Source organism: Trachypithecus francoisi, unplaced genomic scaffold (assembly GCF_009764315.1).
Source record: "Trachypithecus francoisi isolate TF-2019V2 unplaced genomic scaffold, Tfra_2.0 Lachesis_group13, whole genome shotgun sequence".
NCBI lineage: Eukaryota > Metazoa > Chordata > Mammalia > Primates > Cercopithecidae > Trachypithecus > Trachypithecus francoisi.
Genome location: NW_022681458.1, coordinates 59,133,756 through 59,159,029, shown reverse-complemented (window position 1 = coordinate 59,159,029; position 25,274 = coordinate 59,133,756). Strand labels below are relative to the sequence as shown.

At 42.3% G+C, this 25,274-nt stretch overlaps 1 protein-coding gene across 7 annotated transcripts in view; it reads left to right on the top strand.

Moving 5' to 3' along the window:
* DNAJC10 (DnaJ heat shock protein family (Hsp40) member C10) overlaps positions 1–22,939 on the top strand; it is a 69,032-nt gene extending 46,093 nt beyond the window's left edge. For 4 of the 7 annotated variants that reach the window (XM_033230951.1, XM_033230953.1, XM_033230952.1 and 1 more), the window contains 3 exons: positions 2,257–2,376; positions 19,105–19,209; positions 20,936–21,601. In XM_033230951.1, the coding sequence (XP_033086842.1) occupies positions 2,257–2,376; positions 19,105–19,209; positions 20,936–20,947 (237 nt within the window). In that variant the 3' untranslated portion in view covers positions 20,948–21,601. Of the gene's footprint in view, positions 1–2,256; positions 2,377–19,104; positions 19,210–20,935 lie in introns of all 7 variants that reach the window. The other 3 variants (XM_033230956.1, XM_033230955.1, XM_033230949.1) reach the window with 2 other exon arrangements.
* Positions 22,940–25,274: the final 2,335 nt, after the last annotated feature.

The following is a 25,274-nucleotide window of genomic DNA, read 5'->3' as shown; positions in this document are numbered from 1 at the left end:
CTGAGTTTTTGGTGTTTCTTTCTGTCATAACAGTCTTATTAGTGACCTAATCCAGGTTGATAGCTTTCTTGCCTCCATAACTCAAGGAACTCTTGCCACTAGTGTTGGTATAAAACATTCAACTAGAATGAGAAAGTCAGTGCCAGTTCCACCAGTTCACACTAAAGCTTAGCATCCCAGGCCATGGGAATTTTTTAGCAGAGGGATTTTAAAGGTCTTACTAGCTATGAAAGATTATTTTTGTTATTAGCTGGTGTATCAGATGAGAGGTTTATTCTTTCCATTTATTCTAATCTTCTTATGCTTCCTTCTGTAATGATTCTGTGTTACTCCATTTCTCATGTACTAAAAACTCTACTTAATTATAAACTTTGTAGTGCAACTCTGTATTATATCTAGTAGAAAATTATTAAACATGAAAAAGACCACTCATTCAACAAATTTTAAGTACCAAGTGAAAAGCAATTATGCTAAGTAGTAGGGCCATATAACTCCAGATGAAGAAAAGGAAGATGAAAAGGAAGAAATTCCATGTCTTTAAGGAGATTTTAATCTAGTGAAAAGAGAAAATGGAAATAAATATAAGTAATACAAGATAGTTGCTACAGTAAAATTAGAATGAAGCTGGAACATGGACAGAAGAGTGTCAGTGATGCCAAAGAAAGATGTTTAGAGCACCAAAAACAGTATGGTGCCATCTCATAAGTAATTGGAAATACAAGTAAGCACATACACAAACATTTTGTAAATGACATAGAAACTTACGAAAATAACATTCCTACATTTTTCTTACTTTCAGTATGCGAGAGAGAGTGTGTGTGTGTGTGTGTGTGTGTGTGTGTGTCTGCCTACGTGCTTGTGCCCTAACGCAAGTTAGTCTGCATATTAGTATACCCCTGCCTTGGAGACGAAACTAGAGGCAGCAAAGATGTTTTAATTGTCCTGAAGTGAGAGGTGATAACTTTAATCAGGATTGGGGCAGTGATGATAGAAAGAAGGGGACAAATACAAAAGAGAGATGAGAATAAATAGTATTGAATGTGACAGATGAAGGATAGAGAGGAGTCTGGATAAGCCTAATTTCTGGCTTGAAGTGAATGAATAGGACAGGAGGAAGAGTGGGTTCAGGGGACATGCTGTGTTTGGGTGCTTATGCAGCATTCACCCAAAGCAGGCCAATTTGTAGTTAGCTATGAAATTGAAGAGAGTGATTGGGGTACATTAGCATATAGATACGGAAAACCACCCTGGGCAACTGTTCACAGTGAAAAGATTGTTGATCAAAGATGGAACTCTGATAACTTGAGGGGCAGGTAAAGCAGATCCTCATGCTGGAAAAAGGAAGAACAGACAGAGCGGTAAGAAAGCCAAGAGAGAGTAGTGATAAATGCTAAAAAATAAGAAAAGAAAGGAGTGGTCAGCCTCGCACAGTCCTTCTGAGATTGTTAAACAGATTACTTCCATCAGTATTGAGCCAGGAGTTGAGGTGGAAGTCACCATTTTAGATGCTTAAGTCAACTATTTTAATAAATTGATTACCAGTTGTTTTAAAAAAAAAAAAAAAAAGAGTGGTCAGCAGTAAACATCAGTTGCCCAATAAGAAGATCAAAAAGTGGCCAGTTTGGTCAAGCGGTCACTGGTGAACTTACAGCAGTTTCAGTGGAAGGAGCAGTAAGCACAGAAGCCAGACTAAAATGTTGCCAAATAAGCAGACAGTGGGGAAGCAGTGAAAGAGTAGACTGCTGCTCGGGAAAAAAAGAGAGAGCATGAGAAGCACAATGGCAGAGGAGCCGTAATCCAGGAAGGAATCCTTTCGTGATTATATACATCTTCACTGGAGAATATGCATTCTGACAGGGAGGGACTGGAGAATACAGATGGAGTAGTTAGCCTTCACAAGACAAACAGTCCCCAAAGAGTCCTACCACAGCACACCCCCAGTGAAAGAAGAAAAAGAAACAGAAACACATTTATGGTATGATGTGCCAGTTGTGGGTAGCAGGAAGTTGAGACATTTCAGGATAAAGCCACTCAGTTTTCTTGATAAGGCAAAGGAGGGTTTATTTGCTCTTGGAGAGGTGGTGCTAGGTGAATAGAGGCTTAAAGGGATAATGTGGAAATAAGCTTGTTTGAGTAGGAAGAATTAAAGTTTTTTAAATAAATTCTTAGACACAAAATGTTTTATATCCTATTGCTTTGTTGTTGCCAAAATAGTTTATGCCAAACAAAATGACAAACCATATTTTTCTTTTTCAGATGATTAAAGGAAAAGTGAAAGCCGGAAAAGTAGACTGTCAGGCTTATGCTCAGACATGCCAGAAAGCTGGTATCAGAGCCTATCCAACTGTTAAATTTTATTTCTACGAAAGAGCAAAGGTATGTCCAGACTTTCCTCTGTTCCTTCCCTTAGTAGGCCAAGCTCAAAAGATGTGTTTTAGTCTGAGTAATGTTTTTTCTATTTTCTGCTCCCTGTCTTTTTTTTTATATTATTACATATTACTGTTACAAGTTTTTAAAATTTACATGTATAACAAGCGATCTTAAAAGGTTTTTTTGTCTCATGGTTGATACAGATTCAATTGCCTTAATATTTTTATACTAATTAACAGAAAAACTACTAGAAAGAGACAAAAAAAGTATTATTCATTATTATCTTTGGGTGCTGGAATTCAAGGTAATTTTCTACTTCCTGTGAAAGGTTATGGTGACTGTTGAGGTCACTAAGAATACTCTATAATACACACTGCTGCTTGGAATAATATTTCCTTTCTATATTTCTATTCAGTATACTTTTTACTGAATAAGTTTCAAAGTAATGAGCTTACTTCCTTTGTGGAGAGGAAAGAATGATAAAGTATTTGCCATCTACTCATATTTTCTGTTAAAACATTAAAAATACATAATTTCAAATATGTTTATACTTTTTGTGCAGAGCTTATAGCTTGCACTGAACACCAAGAATGAGTTCTCAGACAATTCCAGCCGAGCGGAAGTCCGCCCCAGCATCCATCCGCCAAGTATTTATTGAAAGAGCTTGTTAAACCACAAACATCCACTAGATGGCTTTTTTGAGGTCCGGTCGTGAGACACCTGTGACCTTGTAAAAGCACTCAAACTGCGTTCTCAGGAGGCTGTTTTCAGCATTCCTTATCACACCACGCACTGGGCTCCCTGTCCTGTTTTCAGGGTCAAGGAGTTTCATTCTCATGCACAAATAACATACACACAGTGCCCCAGTGTTTTTCCATGCCCCGACCTCAAATGCCATGTACATAAGTTTGAATATGTTGCCGTGCGCCACCCCACATTTTGAGGGAGAATTAGGTTAAGATCTGATGTTATTTATTGGTAGTGATATTTTGAGATGAGTAGGGCTAAATTAAGAAATTTAATGATGAATTTCAGAAATCTAGAATTGCCACACATGTAGATTTTTCAGTGAAGGTTTTTGATTTGTCAAGAATCTGTCTCTGTCTTTAGAACAATCTAGAGCAAGCAGAACTTGATGGAGGTGAGAGGCAGCTTATACCAGAGCCTGAGTCTTCATTTCTTTGAATCAACAGCTCTGTTTCTCAGTTTTCGGAACAGCTGAGAGATGGGTGACATAAATAAAAGTCTTCTTCAGATAATATCAGAGAAGCATCAATTTAATGAGCAGTCACAAGAGTTAACCATACCATAGACAGAGCTGTTTGAAAAGATGTTGCCTTGTGTCCAGAGGAGTCTAGGGGACAAAGTTAGGAACCAAACATCCCTGTCCAAATTGAAAGACAAGGGTGGCATTCAGCCATTGAGGCCAGTCAGGAAGGCCAAAGCAGAATAATGGTTGGAGTAGAGTGTCAAATGAAACTGTTGTTTAAGAATCCAGGTGGGCAGTTAACACACAAAACAAAATCCTAGCATGTATTTGGAGATTAGGGTTCACACCAAGATTAAGACAACCAGTGGCCCCAGAAGCAAATAAGCAGGTCAGGATACATTAACCTGTTCCTTCCCTGCTTTTCAGTCACCTTCCTGCTGTGCACAGATAAAAACTAGGAGATGTATGTTGCTTTCCATTATTGTTGTTGGTCATGGTTGGCAGTGCTTATGACTGTATTAGAGTGGAATGAGTTCAGTCCTCTGGGAACATCTTTTGTTTGTTTTTGTTTTAAGTTCTAGGGTACATCTGCACAATGTGCAGGTTTGATACATAGGTATACATGCGCCATGTTGGTTTGCTGCACCCATCAACTCATCATTTACATTAGGTATTTCTCCTAATGCTATCCCTCCCCCAGCCCCAGCCCCCAACCCCCGGACAGGCCCCGGTATGTGATGTCATTGTTCAATTCCCACCTATGAGTGAGAACATGCAGTGTTTGGTTTTCTGTCCTTGTGATAGTTTGCTGAGAATGATGGTTTCCAGCTACATTCACGTCCCTGTAAAGGACATGAACTCATCCTTTTTTATGGCTGCATAATATTCCATGGTGTATATGTGCCACATTATCTTAATCCAGTCTATCATTGATGTACTTTTGGGTTGGTTCCAAGTCTTTGCTATTGTGAATACTGCTGCGATAAACATACGTGTGCATGTGTCTCTAGTAGCATAATTTATAATACTTTGGGTATATACCCAGTAATGGGATTGCTGGGTCAAATGGTAATTTCAGTTCTAGATCCTTGAGGAATCACCACACTATCTTCCACAATGGTTGAACTAATTTACACTCCCACCAACAGTCCAAAAGCGTTCCTATTTCTCTACATCCTGTCCAACATCTGTTGTTTCCTGACTTTTTAATGATTACCATTCTAACTGGTGTGAGATGGTATCTCATTGTGTTTTTGATTTGCATTTCTCTGATGACCAGTGATGAACTTTCTTTTGTATCTTTGTTGGCCGCCTAAATGTCTTCTTTTGAGAAGTGTCTGTTCATATCCTTTGCCCACTTTTTGATGGGTTTTTTTTTTTTTTGTAAATTTGAGTTCTTTGTAGATTCTGGATATTAGCGCTTTGTCAAATGGGTAGATTGCAAAAATTTTCTCCCATTCTGTAAGTTGCCTGTTCACTCTGATCATAGTTTCTTTGGCCATGCAGAAGCTCTTTCATTTAATTAGATCCCATTTGTCTATTTTGGCTTTTGTTGTCTTTGCTTTTGGTGTTTTAGTCATGAAGTCCTTTCCCATGCCTATGTCCTGAATGGTATTGCCTAGGTTTTCTTCTAGGGTTTTTATGGTTTTAGGTCTTACGTTTAAGTCTTTAATCAATCTTGAATTAATGTTTGTATAAGGTGTAAGGAAGGGATCCAGTTTCAGCTTTCTGCATATGGCTAGCCAGTTTTCCCAGCACCATTTATTAAATAGGGTATCCTTTCCCCATTGCTTGTTTTGTCAGGTTTGTCAAAGATCAGATGGTTGTAGATGTGTGGTGTTATTTCTGAGGCCTCTGTTCTGTTCTATTGGTCTATATCTCTGTTTTGGTACCAGTACCATGCTGTTTTGATTACTGTAGCCTTGTAGTATAGTTTGAAGAAAGGTAGCATGATGCCTCCAGCTTTGTTCTTTTTGCTTGGGATTGTCTCGGCAATGCGGACTCTTTTTAGTTCCATATGAACTTCACAGTAGTTTTTTCCAATTCTGTGAAGAAAGTCATTTTCTTGATGGGGATGGCATTGAATCTATAAATTACTTTGGGCTGTATGGCCATTTTCATGCTACTGATTCTTCCTATCCAGGAGCATGGAATATTCTTCCATTTGTTTGTATCCTCTTATTTCATTGACCAGTGGTTTGTAGTTCTTGAAGAGGTCCTTCACATCCCTTGTAAGTTGGTTTCCTAGGTGTTTTATTCTCTTTGTAGCAAATGTGAATGGGAGTTCACTCATGATTTGGCTCTGTATTTTTCTGTTAATGGTGTATAGGAATGCTGTGATTTTTGCACATTGATTTTGTATCCTGAGACTTTGCTGAAGTTGCTTATCAGCTTAAGGAGATTTTGGGCTGAGATGATGGCGTCTTCCAAATATACAATCATGTCATCTGCAAACAGGGACAATTTGATTTCCTCATTTCCTAATTGAATACCCTTTATTTCTTTCTCTTGCTCGATTGCCCTGGCCAGAACTTCCAGTACTGTGTTGAATAGGAATGGTGAGAGAGGGCATCCTTTTCTTGTGCCAGTTTTCAAAGGGAATGCTTCCAGTTTTTGCCCATTCAGTATGATATTGGCTGTGGGTTTGTCATAAATATCTATTATTTTGAGATACATTCCATCAATACCTAGTTTATTGAGAGTTTTTAGCATGAAGGGCTGTTGAATTTTTTTGAAGGCCTTTTCTGCATCTATTGAGATAATCATGTGGTTTTTGTCTTGGTTTTGTATTATATGATGGATTACATTTATTGATTTGCGTATGTTGAACCAGCCTTACATCCCAGGGATGAAGCTGACTTGATCGTGGTGGATAAGCTTTTTGATGTGCTGCTGGATTTGGTTTGCCAGTGTTTTATAGAGAATTTTAGCATCAATGTTCATCAGGGATATTGGTATAAAATTCCCTTTTTTTGTTTTGTCTCTGCCAGGCTTTGGTATCAGGATGATGTTGGCCTCATAAAATGAGTTAGGGAGGATTCCCTCTTTTTCTGTTGATTGGAATAGTTTCAGAAGGAATGGTACCAGCTCCTCTTTGTAGCTCTGGTAGAATTTGGCTGTGAATCCTTCTGGTCCTGGACTTTTTTTGATTGGTAGGCTATTAATTATTGCCTCAATTTCAGAGCCTGTTATTGGTCTATTCAGAAATTCAGCTTCTTCCTGGTTTAGTTTTGGGAGGGTGTATGTGTCCAGAAATTTTTCCGTTTCTTCTAGATTTTCAAGTTTGTTTGCGTAGAGCTGTTTATAGTATTCTCTGATGGTAGTTTGTATTTCTGTGGGTTCAGTGGTAATATCCCTCTGTCATTTTTTATTGTGTCTATTTGATTCTTCTCTCTTTTCTTGTTTGTTAGTCTTGTTTGCGGCCTATCAATTTTGTTGATCTTTTCAAAAAACCAGCTCCTGGATTCATTGATTTTTTTTTTTTTTTTGAAGGGTTTTTTGAGTCTCTATCTCTTTCATTTCTGCTCTGATCTTAGTTATTTCTTGCCTTCTGCTAGCTTTTGAATTTGTTTGCTTTTGCTTCTCTAGTTCTTTTAATTGTGATGTTAGGGTGTTGATTTTAGATCTTTCCTCATTTCTCCTGTGGGCATTTAGTGCTATAAATGTCCCTCTAAACACTGCTTTAGCTGCGTCCCAGAGATTCTGGTACGTTGTGTCTTTGTTCTCATTAGTTTCAAAGAACATCTTTATTCCTGCCTTAATTTCATTATTTACCCAGTAGTCATTCAGGAGCAAGTTGTTCAGTTTCCATGTAGTTGCGGTTTTGAGTGAGTTTCTTAATCCTAAGTTCTAATTTGATTGTACTGTGGTCTGAGAGACAATTTGTTGTGATTTCTGTTCTTTTACATTTGCTGAGGAGTGCTTTACTTCCAGTTATATGGTCAATTTTAGAATAAGTGCAATGTGGTGCTGAGAAGAATATATTCTGTTGATTTGGGGAGGTGAGTTATCTAGATGTCTATTAGATCTGCTTGTTGCAGAGCTGAGTTCAAGTCCTGGATATCCTTGTTAACCTTCTGTCTCATTGATCTGATATTGACAGTGGGGTGTTAAAGTCTCCCATTATTATTGTGTGGGAGTCTAAGTCTCTTTGTAGGTCTCTAAGGACTTGCTTTATGAATTTGGGTGCATATATATTTAGGATCATTATCTCTTCTTGTGGACTTGATCTCTTTACCATTATGTAATGACCTTGTCTCTTTTGATCTTTGTTGGTTTAAACTATGTTTTATCAGAGACTAGGACTGCAACCCCTGCTTTTTTTTTTTTTTTTTCTTTCCATTTGCTTGGTAGATCTTCCTCCATCCCTTTATTTTGAGCCTATGTGCATCTTTGCACGTGAGATGGGTCTCCTGAATATAGCACGCTGATGGGTCCTGACTCTTTATCCAATTTGCCAGCCTGTGTCTTTTAATTGGGGCATTTAGCCCATTTACATTTAAGGTTAATATTGTTATGTGTGAATTTGATCCTGTCACTATGATATTAGCTGGTTATTTTGCCTGTTAAGTGGTGCAGTTTCTTCATAACATCGATGGTCTTTACCATTTGGCATGTTTTTGCAGTGGCTGGTACCAGTTGTTTCTTTCTAAGTTTAGTGCTTCCATCAGGAGCTCTTGTGAGGCAGGCCTGGTGGTGACAAAGTCAGCATTTGCTTGTCTGTAAAGGATTTTATTTCTCCTTCACTTATGGAGCTTAGTTTGGCTGGATATGAAATTCTGGGTTGAAAATTATTTTAAGAATGTTGAATATTGGTCCCCACCCTCTTCTGGCTGGTAGGGTTTCTGCCGAGAGATCTGCTATTAGTCTGATGGGCTTCCCTTTGAGGGTAACTCGACCTTTCTGTCTGCCTGCCCTTAACATTTTTTCCTTCATTTCAATGTTGGTGGATCTGATAATTACGTGTCTTGGGGTTGCTCATCCTGAGGAGTATCTTTGTGGTGTTCTCTGTTTTTCCCAAATTTGAATGTTGGCCTGCCTTGCTAGGTTGAGGATAATATCCTGAAGAGTGTTTTCCACCTTGGTGCCATTCTCCCCATCACTTTCAGGTACACTAATCAAATGTAGATTTGGTCTTTTCACATAATCCCATATTTCTTGGAGGCTTTGTTCATTTCTTTTTACTCTCTTTTCTCTAACCTTGTCTTTTTGCTTTACTTTCATTAATTTGATCTTCAATCACTGATACCCTTTCTTCCACTTGCTCGAATCGGCTATTGAAGCTTGTGCATGCATTATGAAGTTCTCGTGCCATGATTTTCAGCTCCATCAAGTCATTTAAGCTCTTCTCTATGCTGTTTATTCTAGTTAGCCATTCATGTAATCTTTTTTCAAGGTTTTTAGCTTCCTTGCGATGGGTTCAAACATCCTCCTTTAGCTCAGAGAAGTTTGTTATTACCAACCTTCTGAAGCCTACTTCTGTCAACTCATCAAAGTCATTCTCCATCCAGCTTTGTTCCGTTGCCAGCAAGAAGCTGCGATCCTTTGAAGGAGAAGAGGCGCTCCGATTTTTAGAATGTGTAGCTTTTCTGCCCTAGTTTCTCCCCATCTTTGTGGTTTTATCTACCTTTGGTCTTTGATGTTGGTGACCTACAGATGGGGTTTTAGTGTAGATGACCTTTTTGTTGATGTTGATGCTATTCCTTTGTTTGTTAGTTTTCCTTCTAACAGTCAGGTCCCTCAACTGCAGATCTGTTGGAGTTTGCTGGAGGTCCACTCCAGACCCTGTTTGCCTGGGTATCACCAGCGGAGGCTGCAGAACAGCAAATGTTGCTGCCTGCTCCTGTTATGCCCAGACCGTTTATTCCCCGAAGAAGACCACCAAAGTCCAGAGTCAAAGCCAAGCGGCAAGGATCTTTTAATACAAGTTCGAACTTGGTCCCTCCGTTCTACAACATACAAGAGGGCCCGGAACAATGCGTGTGCTTGCTTTTTATAGCTTGAGGTAAACAGGACTTGTCAGGTTACAGAGGAACAAGGCATTACAATTGGTTTACATTTTAAATTATGCTTTTAGCAGCTTTCTTATTGGTTCCTGTGCTTTTACAAACAGTTGTAACCTTATCGGAGGTTCTCCAGGTGTTGTTTTTCTTTGAAATATATGGAGGAATGTGTTTGTGTCGGGCCCAGGAAGTGGAGGCATTGCTCAAGGCTGTGATGTGTTTGTGTCCGGCCCAGGAAGTGGAGGCATATGGGGGGATGTGATGTGCTCAAAGCTGTGATGTGTTTGTGTCCGGCCCAGGAAGTGGAGGCATATGGGGGGATGTGATGTGCTCAAGGCTGTGATGTGTTTGTGTCCTTTCATTTCCCCCTCTCTCAGGTACCTCTGGAGCCAATCTTGGGTCCTATAGGTCTGACTCCGTTTCAGTGTCCACAGTTTGGTATTGAGCTCTGAGGACCATGAGCTGTATGGTGTCAAACTTTTCCTTGACAAACCGCAAAATTCTGTTTATAACACAAGGTCCTACGGTAAGCAGAAACAGCAGACTTAGTAGGGGTCCAAGGAAGGGGGCTAACAGAGAAAACATAGAGGAATTCCACCATTGGTTTGCAGCTGAGGCAAACTGCTGTTTTTTCATTTCTATGCTTAACCTGCGTAACTGCTGGACCCGGTTCTCTACAAGCCCTGATTCATTGATATAAAAACAACAATCTTCCTTTAGAAACATACATGTACCACCTTTCTCAGCAGTGAGCAAGTCTAAGGCCCTCCGGTTCTGCAAGGCTACTTGAGCTAGGGATGTAAGCTGTCGTTGGAGGGAGACAAGGGACTCAGCCGACTCCTCCATAGCAACAGCAAATTGTTGGTACAACTTGTTATTTTCTATGAGGGTGTGACCTAGGGCTCCCCCTGCCAGTCCGGCCGCAATGAGGGATGATGTGAGGGAGATTCCTGCAATGAGGGGGAGAAATATGGCTCGTGCAGGTCTCGGTCTAGGGACTGGGTGAATAGTAGTACTAGTCCAGTTACCAGTGTACCCCAGGAACTCGCCGGCAGTTAGGAGGGTTAACCGGGGAACTAATGTAACGGGAAGACACAGTTGGTTAGTTACAGAGGGACCAGATAGGTTCTTAGATAATGTTCCATTACACCAAAAGAATATGCCCGGCGGGGCCCTCAGGTTGGTGTTGGGGGGCGTTACAGTGATGTTGCAGAGGCTGGAGTTGGTGCCTGAAAAACAGTAGGGAAACTTCTCCTGACTGGGGTTCAGGTACAGTGGCACATCAAGAATGGGGGCGTTTGTGAGATTCTGAAGGTTGTTAATTTGGGTAGAGGATCCCCATGGCAGAGGGACAGCGGTTAGCGGTGGGCGCCCTAGGGTGGCACATAGAAAGCGACCGGACAAGCTATGAAGTCCTGTAAGGTTAGCAAGTTCTACTCCTTCTCGTAATAATTTTAACCAGGAGAAGGGACGTAACTCTTGTGTTAGTCTGTCTTCCTGTCGTTGGATATTCCCATGGACCAGGGACAGTACTTGAACTAGGCCCCACCACAGACAGAGGTGACTGCTAGGCCACGTGGAGGAAGGGGAGTAGTATACAGCTCCATGTTGAGGCTTGGTCCAGCGGGAGTTCCAAGGGTCTTTACCCAAGTATAGATGCCGCCTCTACCCTGTCGGTAGAAGTTCCCCCCAGATCGCTCACGCCACCCTCTGACTGAATGCATTCTACAGTAATTGTAGGGGCAGCCTGCGTTTTGGTGCCACCAATAGTGTTTACAATTGTATTTAGTCTGATCAAATTCAAAACATATTATTGGCATCTTTGGTTCGGCTATTTGAAAACCAGTAAAATTTAGCAAAATTGGGTCACTGCACCCTGAGGGGGGGCAATCAGCACTGGCTAATAATTTTCCGGGTTTATGAGGTTGCCCAGGGTGGGTTCGGTTTTCATAAAGCCAGAATCTCCAGACAAAGGGATTAGAAACTGGTTTTGTGTTTGCCCCAGTGGCCACTAGGGCAGCTAACGCTAGGGTTAGACTGCTTAGCTGCATGTTTGCAGTGAGCTATGCTGCTGGCGCAGGGTGAGTTTTAAGGGGTTGTTCTTAGCTCTGTCCACAGTCCATGTGGTTGGTGCTTCAGTCGCTGCCATGAGTGGTCCAAGCAGGTTGGAGGTTGGGTCCACCGGTTTGACGTGGGTGTAGTGGATCCACGACGCGATGCCTTCTACTTTCAGGGCGGTGGGTGTGGTTAGGAGTACCTGGAGTGGTCCTTTCCACCTGGGTTCTAAGGTCTCTTGTCGGTGTCGCTTAACCAAGACCCAGTCTCCTGGCTGGTACGGATGGGGTGTCGGTGGGGGACCTGGGCCAGACTTCCTGATGAATTTTCTGCAAGGCTTGTAGGGAAAATAAGAGTTCAGAGACATTTTCTGTTTCAGATTTGAGCAGATCATCTTTTAGGCTGGGAACCAGGGGTGGGGGTCTGCCATACATGATTTCATAAGGGGTAAGGCCCAGTCTGTAAGGGGTATTACGGGCCCGGAACAGAGCGTAGGGGAGAAGAACCACCCAATTAGCGCCAGTCTCCATAGTCAATTTAGTTAAGGTCTCCTTTAAGGTCCGATTCATCCTCTCTACCTGTCCTGAACTCTGGGGCCTGTAAGCGCAATGTAGTTTCCAATTTGCCCCAAGGATGGAAGCCAAATCCTGACTTACCTTAGCAACAAAGGCTGGTCCATTATCTGACCCTATCTGGACGGGGAAGCCATACCTGGGAAGGATATCTTCCAGAATTTTCTTTGCTACAACCTGAGCAGTCTCCCTCTTGGTTGGGAATGCTTCAATCCACCCTGAAAAAGTATCTACAAAGACAAATAAGTACCGATACCCGTACTTCCCTGGCTTTATCTCAGTAAAATCTACCTCCCAGTAGATACCGGGCCTGGTTCCCCTGAGCCTTGTTCCCGTTGCAGCCTGGGATTGAGGGTAGGCGTTGTTAAGCTGGCAGACTTTGCAATTGGTCACGATGCTGCTGGCCGTCTCGGCTATATGCCTGATTTTGAGCTTGGAGCGTCTGATCAGGTCTATCATCCGCCGGGCACCCCAGGTGGGTGGTTCGGTGGATGTGTTCTAACACTTGTTGTCCTAATTTTTCTGGTAGGATGGTTTGGTCATTAGTATCAGTCCACCACCCATTCTGGATCTGTTTCAGGGGAAGTTTGGCGATCCACTGGAGATCTTGTTCTGAATAATCAGGGAGATATGGCAGGTCCCGGGGGCCCAGATCAGGGAGCTGGAGTGCAAGGAGTTGACTGGGAGCCTTTGCCACACTCCTTGCGGTTTTGTCTGCCAGAAAGTTGCCTTGAGCAATTGGAGTGGTTGGTTTCTGATGCCCTGGGCAATGTACAATAGCCAATTTTTCTGGTTCCCATAGGGCTGTTAACAGGGCTAGGATCTCTTGCTTATTTTTTATCTCTTTTCCTTCAGCCGTTAGTAACCCTCGCTCCCTGTAAATGGCCCCATGTATGTGCACCGTAGCAAAAGCATATCGGCTGTCTGTGTATACTGTCAGTTTCTTCCTGCCCCTAGGGTAAGAGCTTGGGTGAGCGCTATCAGTTCGGCCTTCTGGGCCGATGTCCCCGAGGGCAAGGGTTCCGCCCAGATTACCTCAGTCTCTGAAGTCACTGCTGCTCCAGCGTACCTCTGGCCTTGGTGAATGAAGCTGCTTCCATCAGTGAACCAGACGAGGTCTGCGTCAGGAAGTGGGCGGTCCTGTAGGTCCTCTCGAACTCCGTGCACCTGAGCTAGTATCTCAGTGCAATCATGGAGCGGGGCGTCCAGGTCCGGGTTAGGCAGCAGCGAGGCAGGGTTTAAGGTTGTCAGGGCAGGAAAGTTATCCTGAGAGGGTTTAGTAGTAGTCCTTGGTAGTGGGTGAGCCAGGCGTTACTTATCCACCGATTAGGTGGCTGTTTAAGTACACCCTCGATGGCATGTGGGGTACCAACCCGTAATTCTTGACCCATGACAAGTTTATCAGCATCTTGTACCATCGGGGCCGTGGCTGCAATCATTCGGAGGCAAGGGGGCCACCCGGTAGCCACTGGGTCTAATTTCTTTGACAGGTAAGCAACTGGCCTCCGCCAGGGGCCTAAGTTCTGAGTTAGCACCGCCTTGGCGACACCCTTGCTCTCTTCCACGTATAAGTGGAAGGGCTTAGTGATGTCAGGTAGTCCCAGTGCAGGCGCAGAGAGTAAGGCAGTTTTGATCTGTTGGAAAACCGTCTCGGCTTCTTCTGTCCAACTAAATGGCTGCTGTCCCCGGGTTCCCTGATATAAGGGTTTAGCCAGCGCCGCGAACCCAGGTATCCATAGTTTATAAAATCCTGCTGACCCCAGGAATTCCCTTACTTGTCGGGTGGACTGTGGCCTGGGGATCTGCAGAACAGTCTGCTTCCGGGCGTCTGTTAACCAGCGCCGCCCTCCTTTTAGCAGGTACCCCAGATATGTTACTTCTGGTTTACAGATTTGAGCTTTCTTTGCCGAGGCCCGGTATCCTAGATTTCCTAAAGCTTGTAAGAGACCCTTGGTCCCTTGGAGGCAAGCTTCTTGGGTCTCGGCTGCAATCAGGAGGTCATCAACATACTGTAGTAAAGTTATTTCAGGGTGTTTGCGTCGGTACTCACCCAGGTCTTCATGGAGGGCCTCATCGAACAGGGTGGGAGAGTTTTTGAATCCCTGAGGCAGTCTGGTCCATGTCAGTTGGCCACTTATGCCCCTCTCGGGGTCAGTCCACTCGAAGGCGAAGAGCTTTTGGCTCTGAGGGGCTAAAGGCAAACTGAAGAAGGCATCTTTCAAATCTAAAACAGTATACCATTGGTGTTTGGGGTTTAGAGTACTCAGGAGGGTGTACAGGTTAGGCACAGTTGGATGTATGTCCATAACCCTCTTATTGACTTCTCTTAAGTCTTGTACAGGTCCGCTATTAGGTTTATGTACCCGCAACAATGGAGTGTTCCAGGGTGAATGACGGCCGAAGGACCCCTTGGTCGAGGAGCCGACGGATGTGGGGCGTAATTCCTACTTTGGCCTCTAGGGGCATTGGGTACTGCCGTACCCAAACAGGATCTGTCCCAGGCTTGAGTTCGATAAACAAGGCAGGACGGTGTTCGCTAGTCCTAAGCCCCCTGTCTCTGCCCAAGCTCCTGGATATTGCTGGAGCCAGGTTGCTATGTCCTGGTCAGGGGTCACTTGCTCTTGGTGGAGCCAGTATCATCTTCTAGGGTTATAGTCAGGATGGGCACGGGCTGATTTTGGGAATTGGTCACGATGGGCCCCTCAGGGAGGAAATGGATCTGTGCTCCCATTTTAGTCAGCAGGTCTCTCCCTAATAAGGGGCAGGGGCTCTCAGGGATGACCAGGAAAGAATGGGTTACATTCCTGGCTCCGAGGTTTACTGTCCTTTGTGTCGTCCAGGGGTACTTCTTAATTCCTGTGGCCCCTTGTACCCATGAGGACTTGGTGGATAACTTGCCATTAGTTTTAACTAGGACCGAATGCTGTGTTCCCGTATCGACCAAGAACTGGACTGGGGACCCCTCCACTTGCAAAGTTACCCTAGGTTCGGGGAGGGGGTCCAAACCCCGTCTTCCCTAGTCTTCGTCTTGAGTGACTAGTACGGGTGTAGGCCTAGGGGGTCCCTGTCCTCGTTGTTTCTTCTTAGGGCAGTCTCTTACCCAGTGGCCAACTTCCTTACAGAAGGCGCATTGGTCTTTGTTCAGATTATCGTGTCTGGGGCACTGCCTAGGTTGAGTGTTCTCTGGCTGTAGATGCTCTTTCTGTACTACTGCTGCCAGGACCTTAGTCATTTTTTCAGTGGCCTTAAATTGCCTTTCTTCTGGAGTATCTCTATTATTGTAAACTCGCTGGGCTATCTGGAGGAGGTCCTGTATCTGTTTTCCCTCTAAGTTTTCTAATTTCTGGAGTTTCTTTTTAATATCTGGGGCTGCCTGATTTACAAAAGACATTACAATAGCTGCCTGACTTCCTGGGGCCTCTGGGTCTATGGGGGTATACTGTCTAAAGGCTTCCATTAATCTTTCTAAGTAGCTGGCTGGGCTTTCTGTCTTTCCTTGCAAAACAGCGTATACTTTAGCCAAATTAGTGGGCTTGCGAGCAGCCACCCGGAGACCCGCCATTAGAGTCTGGCGATAAAGGTGTAGCCGTCCCCTACCTTCTGCTGTGTTGTAATCCACGCCGGTCTGGTCAGAGGAAAAGTCGCATTTATGAGGTCAGGTTGGCAGTTGGTTGACTGTCGTCCCCCGGGACCAGCTTTCTAGCTTCTACCTGTATTCTCTCTCGCTCCTCCGTTGTGAACAAGATCCGGAGGAGCTGCTGACAATCATCCCAAGTGGGCTGGTGGGTGAACATGACACTATCTAGTAAAGCCATTAAATCTTTGGGGTTGTCTGAAAACCGGGCACTCCGAGTCTTCCAGTTACACAGATCACTAGTGGAGAATGGCCAGTACTGAAGCCTGGAGATTCCCGTGTCATCTGGGGGTCCTATTTCCTGGAGGGGTAAAGCCACTGTGGAGTCAGGCGGCTGGGGGGGGCTAGCTCGCAAAGTGCGCCCCCGCGTCCGCCCAGCCGGCCCTTCAGAGTTACTTTCACTTTCAGCAGATCCGGGAGCTCCGGCCGCCTCCCGTTCGCCTGCTCCCTCCCGTGGCTCAGCCCGGGGAGCTGGGGCCTGGGGTCCGGAGGGGTACGGAGGGGGTTCTGTGGACAGTGGGTCCTCGCGCTCAGGTAAAACAGGATGGGGGGGCCGTCGGTTGCTTGGATTTTAGCGGCGGAGCAACCAGTGCCTTGCAGGGTTCCGGGGCTAATAGGAAGGGGGACAGCCAAGGGGGCGGGTTCTCAGCTAGGTCCTGCCATATAAGAATGTATGGGATATGATCCGGGTGGCCGGCACGCCCTGATAGGAAAACCTTGGACTTGACTCTAGTGATGACGGGAAGGCAGAATGTCCCTCCGGATGGCCACCCTACATTAAAGGCAGGCCATTCGGAGCGGCATAGAGTAATTAGCCTTCCCTTCCTGATTTCCATACTGAGACCACGGCCCCTTGCTCTAACATCCTTGAAATTACTTGTAAGGAGAGATAGGGGAGTGCTCTGGGTATTACCCATTTTAAACGGTAGCGCCCGGAGAGGCGTCTAGAACAGGTCCTGCAAGGGAACAAATTACGTCAGCCGCAGGCGCGCACACCAGAAATCTGGGTCACATCCGATCAGAGGGGAGCCGCCAGCGTGCACCAGAAATCTGGGTCACAATCCGATCAGAGGGGAGCCAGGGGATGTCTCCCACTGGTCTCCGCTGGCCGTCCTATAGCGCATCTGCCAGGACTGCGTCAGCTTCAGTTTCAGACCTCGCGAGTTACAGATACAGGTTTAGAACAGACACAGACAAACAGAGACGAGCCACAGACTCAGAGAGCTGCAGATTCAGAACGGACACAGACAGACAAACAGAGACGAGCCGCAGACTCAGAGAGCTGCAGATTCAGAACGGACACAGACAGACAAACAGAGAGAGCCGCAGATCAGAGAGCTGCAGATTCAGAACGGACACAGACAGACAAACAGAGACGAGCCACAGACTCAGAGAGCTGCAGATTCAGAACGGACACAGACAGACAAACAGAGACGAGCCGCAGACTCAGAGAGCTGCAGATTCAGAACGGACACAGACAGACAAACAGAGACGAGCCGCAGACTCAGAGAGCTGCAGATTCAGAACGGACACAGACAGACAGAGACGAGCCGGCTCACCTATTAGCAGATCAATCCTAGTAGATCCGTTGACCGGGGGTCTGGTGGGCTTGGGGGAATCCCGGATGAGCCCCCAAATGTTATGCCCAGACCGTTTATTCCCCGAAGAAGACTACCAAAGTCCAGAGTCAAAGCCAAGCAGCAAGGATCTTTTAATACAAGTTCGAACTTGGTCCCTCCGTTCTACAACATACAAGAGGGCCCGGAACAATGCGTGTGCTTGCTTTTTATAGCTTGAGGTAAACAGGACTTGTCAGGTTACAGAGGAACAAGGCATTACAATTGGTTTACATTTTAAATTATGCTTTTAGCAGCTTTCTTATTGGTTCCTGTGCTTTTACAAACAGTTGTAACCTTATCGGAGGTTCTCCAGGTGTTGTTTTTCTTTGAAATATATGGAGGAATGTGTTTGTGTCGGGCCCAGGAAGTGGAGGCATTGCTCAAGGCTGTGATGTGTTTGTGTCCGGCCCAGGAAGTGGAGGCATATGGGGGGATGTGATGTGCTCAAAGCTGTGATGTGTTTGTGTCCGGCCCAGGAAGTGGAGGCATATGGGGGGATGTGATGTGCTCAAGGCTGTGATGTGTTTGTGTCCTTTCACTCCTTCCTCCAGAAGCTTTGTCCCAGTGGGGCAGCCGCCTATATGAGGTGTCTTTTGGCCCCTACTGGGAGGTATCTCCCAGTTGGGTTACACAGGGTCAGGGACCCACTTGAAGAGGCAGTCTGTCCGTTCTCAGAGCTCAAACGCCATGCTGGGAGAACCACTGCTCTCTTCAGAGCTGTCAGATAGGGACATTTAAGTCTGCAGAAGTTGTCTTCCGCCTTTTGTTCAGCTATGCCCTGACCACAGAGGTGGAGTCTAGATGCAATAGGCCTTGTTGAGCTGCAGTGGGCTCTGCCCAGTTGGAGCTTCCCCGGCTGCTTTGTTTACCTACTCAAGCCTCAGCAATAGTGGATGACCCCCCTCCAGCTAGGCTACTGCCTTGCAGTTCAATCTCAGACTGCTGCGCTAGCAGTGAGCAAGGCTCCATGGGCACAGGACCCGCCAAGCCAGGCGCAGGAGAGAATCTCCTTGTCTGCCTATTGCTAAGACCTTGGGAAAAGTGCAGTATTTGGGTGGTAGGGTCCCATTTTTCCAGGTCATCTGTCATGGCTTCCCTTGGCTAGGAAAGGGAAATCAATCCCCCAACCCCTTGCACTTCCCGTGTGAGGCAACACCCCCCACCCCAACCCCACTTCAGCTCGCCTTCTGTGGGCTGCACCCACTGTCCAACCAGTACCAATGAGATGAACCAGGTACCTCAGTTGGAAATGCAGAAATCACCTGTCTTCTGCATCGATCACACTAGGAGCTGCAGACCGGAGCTGTTCCTACTTGGCCATCTTGGAACGCCCTCTCAAACTTTCTCCAGGAACATGTGTTCTTGCACAGTTTTGATGTTTTGGGGCTTTTGGAGTCAGTGATGCATTTTTTTTTTAACAAAGAATTGTTTCATGTTTCCATGACACTATTATTAATATTTATTTTAGGTACATTATGGGTTGTTTTTGCAGCATTATTTCCGTGAAGAGAAGAAATTTGAATTTCAAACACTTCAAGTTGTGGAACAAAAGAACTTGAAAGCATATTTAATCAAGTTTCTTAGGTGGAATTGTTATATTTTGATTAAATACTTAAAAGATAACAAGTGTTTTTAATTTTAGAGAAATTTTCAAGAAGAGCAGATAAATACCAGAGATGCAAAAGCAATCGCTGCCTTAATAAATGAAAAATTGGAAACTCTTCAAAATCAAGGCAAGAGGAATAAGGTATGGACTAAGCCTAGAGTTGACTTTGGCAAAAGTTAGCAAAATCTATTTTTCCTATACATTACATGTATCCAGAGACAAGCAAAATGAGGCATCAAAAAATAGTAAGATAGCTGAAAATTCTACTTTGGGAAATAGGACAATCACAATGTAGCCTAGACACTGAAATGCTTTTAGAAATTTGGACAAGTAAAACCACTTAACAAAAAATAGTGACTGTGGTCCATGCAAAAACATGTATACAAATATTTATAGCGGTATCATTCATAATAGCAAAAAAAAACAAAACCAAATGTCTGTCAACTAACAGATAAACGAAATGTGGTGTATCCATACAATAGAATATTTTCAGCCATAAAAGGAATGAAGTACTGACCTATGCTACAACGTGGATGAACTTTGGAAAATGTTTAGTGAATGAAGCCAGTCACAAAGGCCAAATATTATATAATACTATTGATGTAAAATATCTAGAATAATCCGTAGAGACAGAACGTAGATTAATGGTTGCCTGGGGCTGAAGTGGAGTGGGATAGAAAAGAGCGCAAATTGGGTAACTGCTAATGGGTAGTAAGGAGTTTATTTTGGGAATATGGAAAATATTTTAAAATTAGATTGCAGCGACAGTTGGACAACTCTGAATATGCCAAAAACCACTAAACTCCTTTAAATGTGGAAATTTTATAGTATGTGAAATATATCTCAACAAAGCATAAAAAAAATAGTGACTATAGCCATAAATTATTTAAACTTTGTTCAAACGTAAATAAAGCATTGAATTGTTAGCAGTAAATATACTGGAGCCTCATAACACGTTTTGGATAGCAAATTTTCTTTTGTTCTTGGTGTAATCAGAATGTATTGAAACCCATATTTCTCATAGCCCCTCTTTGAATCTTTAATCTGTCAAGAAGCAGCACCTTTTTCCTGTTACTCTTCAGAAGGCAGTTCAGTTTTACCTTTTTCAAATCCATGTTACTGTAGGTCATAGTTAAAAACAGAACAAAGAGTCTATGAATGTTGTAGTGCTTTTAAAATGGAATTTAATACAATCACATGAGGTATCTTGGATTCTTTCCCTGTGAGGCGAAAGGAGGACAAAATAGCTCAGCCTCTGGAAAGGGATAGAGAAGTCTGGCTTTATAGCACCATATTAGACTATAGGTTCTACTGTAATCCTATACAGTAGTTTGGGTTCAAACTGCAGACCCCAATAGACAAAGCCTGACAATAACCTACTTCAAGAATATTCTTTACGAATCTGAAATTTGTACAAATCTGAAATAGGAAAGAGTTATGATTCTGTATTTTCTTGGTTCCACAGAACAAACATGTTTTTCTAGTGTTTTGCTATATTCGTTTTCTCAAGATACTTTATTTTGAAAGGTATAACTTTTATCATGTTAAATATTTGAAATTTAAAAATTGTCATAATCTAGAATATCATACCTGAAATTAAGTTAAAGAGCTTACTGAATATGCTTGAAATTATGTAAACCTATATAGTTAGTAATATCTGCTGTGGGCAGGTGAGAACTAGGAGATACTCTTTTCTTTTTTATTGTTATATTTTGGCAAAGTATATTTCATGTCATGATCCATTAAATAAGAATATTGAGTATTTCTGAAAATAAAATGTTGGTTAGTTTGTGGTGTTTTACCTTATTTTTAACATTGCAAACTCATACTTTCTCCTTTCTCTATTGCCTTTACATTATTATTATAGGATGAACTTTGATAATGTTGAAGATGAAGAAAAAATTTAAAAGAAATTCTGACAGATGACATCAGAAGACACCTATTTAGAATGTTACATTTATGATGGGAATGAATGAACATTATCTAAGACTTGCAATTGTACTGCCAGAATTATCTACAGCACTGGTATAAAAGAAGGGTCTGCAAACTTTTTCTGTAAAGGGCCGGATTATAAATATTTTAGACTTTGCAGGCTATATGGTTCACACATGAGAACAAGAATGGAGTCATCATGTATTCTTCTCTGTTATTTGCTTTTAACAACTCTTTTAAAAACATAAAAACCATTCTTAGCTCAGAGCCATACAAAAGTAGGCCAGATTCAGTCCATGGACCATAGATTGCTGTCCCTCTCTACGGACTTATGTTTCGGGTGGCTAGCTTGAACATGAGTCTGCTGTGCTATTATCTACATAAATGTCTAAGTTGTACAAAGCACACTTTCCCTTCACGTTTTTTGGCTGGCCTGAAAAGAGGTAACTTGGTTTTTGGTCACTTGTTCTCCTAAAAATGCTATCCCTGACCATATATTTATATTTTGTTTTAAAAACACTCATGATGTGGCACAGTAAACATACCCTGTTATGCTATATTATTATGAAGAGATTCTTCATTGTTTTCTTTCCTTCTCAAAGGTTGAAAAAATGTTTTTAATTTTTCACAGCTGAGAAACAGTGCAGCAGTATATGTGCACACAGTAAGTACACAAATTTGAGCAACAGTAAGTGCACAAATTCTGTAGATTGCTGTATCATCCAGGAAAACCTGAGAGAAAAAAATTATAGCAATTAACTGGGCATTGTAGAGTATCCTAAATATGTTATCAAGTATTTAGAGTTCTATATTTTAAAGATATATGTGTTCATGTATTTTCTGAAATTGCTTTCATAGAAATTTTCCCACTGATAGTTGATTTTTGAGGCATCTAATATTTACATATTTGCCTTCTGAACTTTGTTTTGACCTGTATCCTTTATTTACATTGGGTTTTTCTTTCATAGTTTTGGTTTTTCACTCTTGTCCAGTCTATCATTCAAATAGGAGAAATTACTTTACAGGGTTGTTTTACTGTAGCTCATAATGATACTGTAGTTACTCCAGTTACTGGTTTACTGTCAGAGGGCTGCCTTTTCCAGATAAATATTGAAATAATAACAAGTTATTTTTATAAGAAAATCAAGTATATAAATCTACAAAAGGGATCTTTTAGTTTCTGTGTTGTTTAGACTCAAAGAATCACAAATTTGTCAGTAACATGTAGTTGTTTAGTTATATTCGGAGTGTACAGAGTGGTAAAAATTCCAATCAATCAAAAGAGGTCAATGAATTAAAAGGCTTGCAATTTTTTCAAAAACCTGTTAGAATATGCTTTATTGTGTTTGGAAGAGTTTTTTTTCTTTTCAATATCACTTTATCTTGCTCACCAGTATCTCCTCATAAATATGAGTATTTCCTCATAAATACTACCATATTATAGCCATAATTATTATTAAAATAGACTTTGTTCTTCATATTCTCCCATCTTTTTCTCTACTACATACTCAACTCTGTCTGGATTCTGCTGTATGCCTGTGGGCATATATGCAACAGTCACCACTTCTCACACTTAACACCAGCTTTTTGAATTATGATCAGTAATGGCAAGAGCCTTTCATTCTCAAATGTTTAAAGCCTAGAAGTTCTACAAATTTGGCTTGTTTCTACAAGAATCCCAAAATGGAATGCCTAAAGAAGTCTTACTTTGAATATTTACTAAAATGTACTGGTTAGGTGCATATCACCACACTGGACACTGAGGAGTGTACAAAAGGAATCTAAGACATGGTCACCATCTCCCAACTGTCTGTAATTCACAATTTTGTCACTGAGCTCACAGGGTACTTACATTACTACCTATAAATGTTTCCTACACTTGTTAGTTGAGAAATATTTTAGGCAGTAAATAAAATAGTAAATAATATGTGTCCTATAATTTGACCTAAGCTATGTGCCTTTGGAATCAGCTCTAAGCCAGGGCCCCCTAGTAGTCATGTTAAGTAACATGTATCATAAAGTGGTACATCACTTTATGTATAAGATACATCAAGGTTATCTTATACAGTCATAACAGTATTATTGAATCTTTCAAAAACAGCTGGCAGATTGAGCTTTTAATGGCTGTATTGATGCAGTAGATAGAGCACCTCTAAGGAGTACCAGGTATAATGTGCCATTTCTCTGAGCAACACCATTTTTGTGTGCAGCTGACCCTGTATAACAAGGTATCAATTTTAGCTGACCAAAGCACATTCTATCAGGCAGCCAGCCTTGGGAATTCGGTCCATTTAAAGTATGTGGCTTACAGCCAGGTATGGTGGTGTACACCTGTTGTCCCTTCTAATTGAGAGGCTGAGGCAGGAGGAATTGCTTGGACTCAGGATTTCGAATCCAGCCTGAGCAACATAGCAAGATGCCATCTCAAGTAAATTGTGTTTTGGTCATTAATGATGTTTGTCTATTCTAATTTCTCAAATTTTATTTAGGTCATTCATAGCTTTTTTTTTTAAAGGTATATGATTAAGATAAAGGAAAAGTAAAATGAAATGGTTATTTAATAACATTTTACATTCTCAAAATTTTCTTTAAATTTACTCTTTGTTTTCTGACAGTGCTCAAAGTGGGAATAGTTTTAGAAGTACAGTTATCAAAAAAACACGTTTCCTATGGGACACACATTTCAAAGATGTGTAGTACAGTAAAATTGTTAGCATTTTTAAGTTATTTGAATAGAATCTTTGTGTAATATTTAGTCTAGTATTAGTCCTTAAATCTGCCAACAAAACCAGATAGATGTCTTAAATTAGGGACATTTCTTCCATTGTGACTGTTAAGAAATAATACAAAGATTAAATTAACAAAATACATTTTTAATTTTTATACCTATAGAGTAAAAATTGATAATGAAGATGAAAAGTAAATAACCTTTCTGATAATATTCTACTTTACACATATACTGAAAACTTACATATACCCAAATTCTTCTAGTGAAGAAGTTTGTAATATGGTTTCGGTATTTGTCCACTCCAAATCTCATGTTGAAATATGATCCCCAATATTGGATGTGGGGTCTGATTGGAGGTGTTTGGGTGATGGGGGCTGATCCCTCATAAATGGCTTTGTGCCTTCCCCAGTGGTAATGAGTGAGTTCCTGCTGTTTGTTCCTGCACGAGCTGGTTATTAAAAGGAACCTGGCACCACCACCTCCTCTCTTTCTCGCTCCCTTTCTGTGTGACATGCTTGCTTCCCCTGTGCCTTCTGCCATGAGTAAAAGCTCCCTGAGACCTCACCAGAAGCTGAGCAGATGCTGGTGCCATGTTTTTATAGCCTGCAGAACTGCAAGTCAAATAAACCTTTTCTTTATAAGGTAACCAGTCCCAGGTATTCCTTCATCGCAACACAAAACAGACTAATACAGTTTATTTTAAGTAAGAATTACAAAATTTAGGCCAGTGACCAAGCTGAGTATAAATTACTAATCATACACAAAAATATGTGTTTCACTGGCTTGAGTCATTTTTCTATTTAACACTGAATTTACACTTAGATTCTTGTACTGTCACTGAGTCCCTTTGTGAACAGCTAGGTATATTTTGTGAATAGTAACTAGTCAAAAATATAGCCAAAGTCTCATGCCAAACTGGTCTACATCAATATGGACTCCATAAATACATCTTTGAACCACTTGATTGCGTTAAGTAGTCATTTGAGTGCATCACCTAGTGGCCTGTGGTCCTGAAAATTAGTAATCATCCCCAAAAAGGTGTTAATTAACTACTGATAGACAATCTTCATTAAACAATTGCTATTTCCTTTTTTTTGTTTTTTAATACTTTTAAGTTCTGGGATACATGTGCACAATGTTTGTTACATAGGTATACATGTGCCATGGTGGTTTGCTGCACCCATCAATCTGTCATCTACGTTAGGTATTTCTCCTAATGCTATCCTTCCCCTTGCCCCCTGCCCTGCCGACAGGCCCCAGTGTGTGATGTTCCCCTCCCTGTGTCCGTATGTTCTCACTGTTCAACTCCCACTTAGGAGTGACAACGTGCGGTGTTTGGTTTTCTGTTTCTGTGTTAGTTTGCTGAGAATGATGCTTTCCAGCTTCATCCATGTCCCTGCAAAGGACATGAACTCATCCTTTTTATGGCTGCATAGTATTCCATGGTGTGTGTGCCAGTTTCTTATCCAGTCTAACATTGATGGGCATTTGGGTTGGTTCCAAGTCTTTCCTATTGTGAATAGTGCTCCAATAAACATACGTGTGC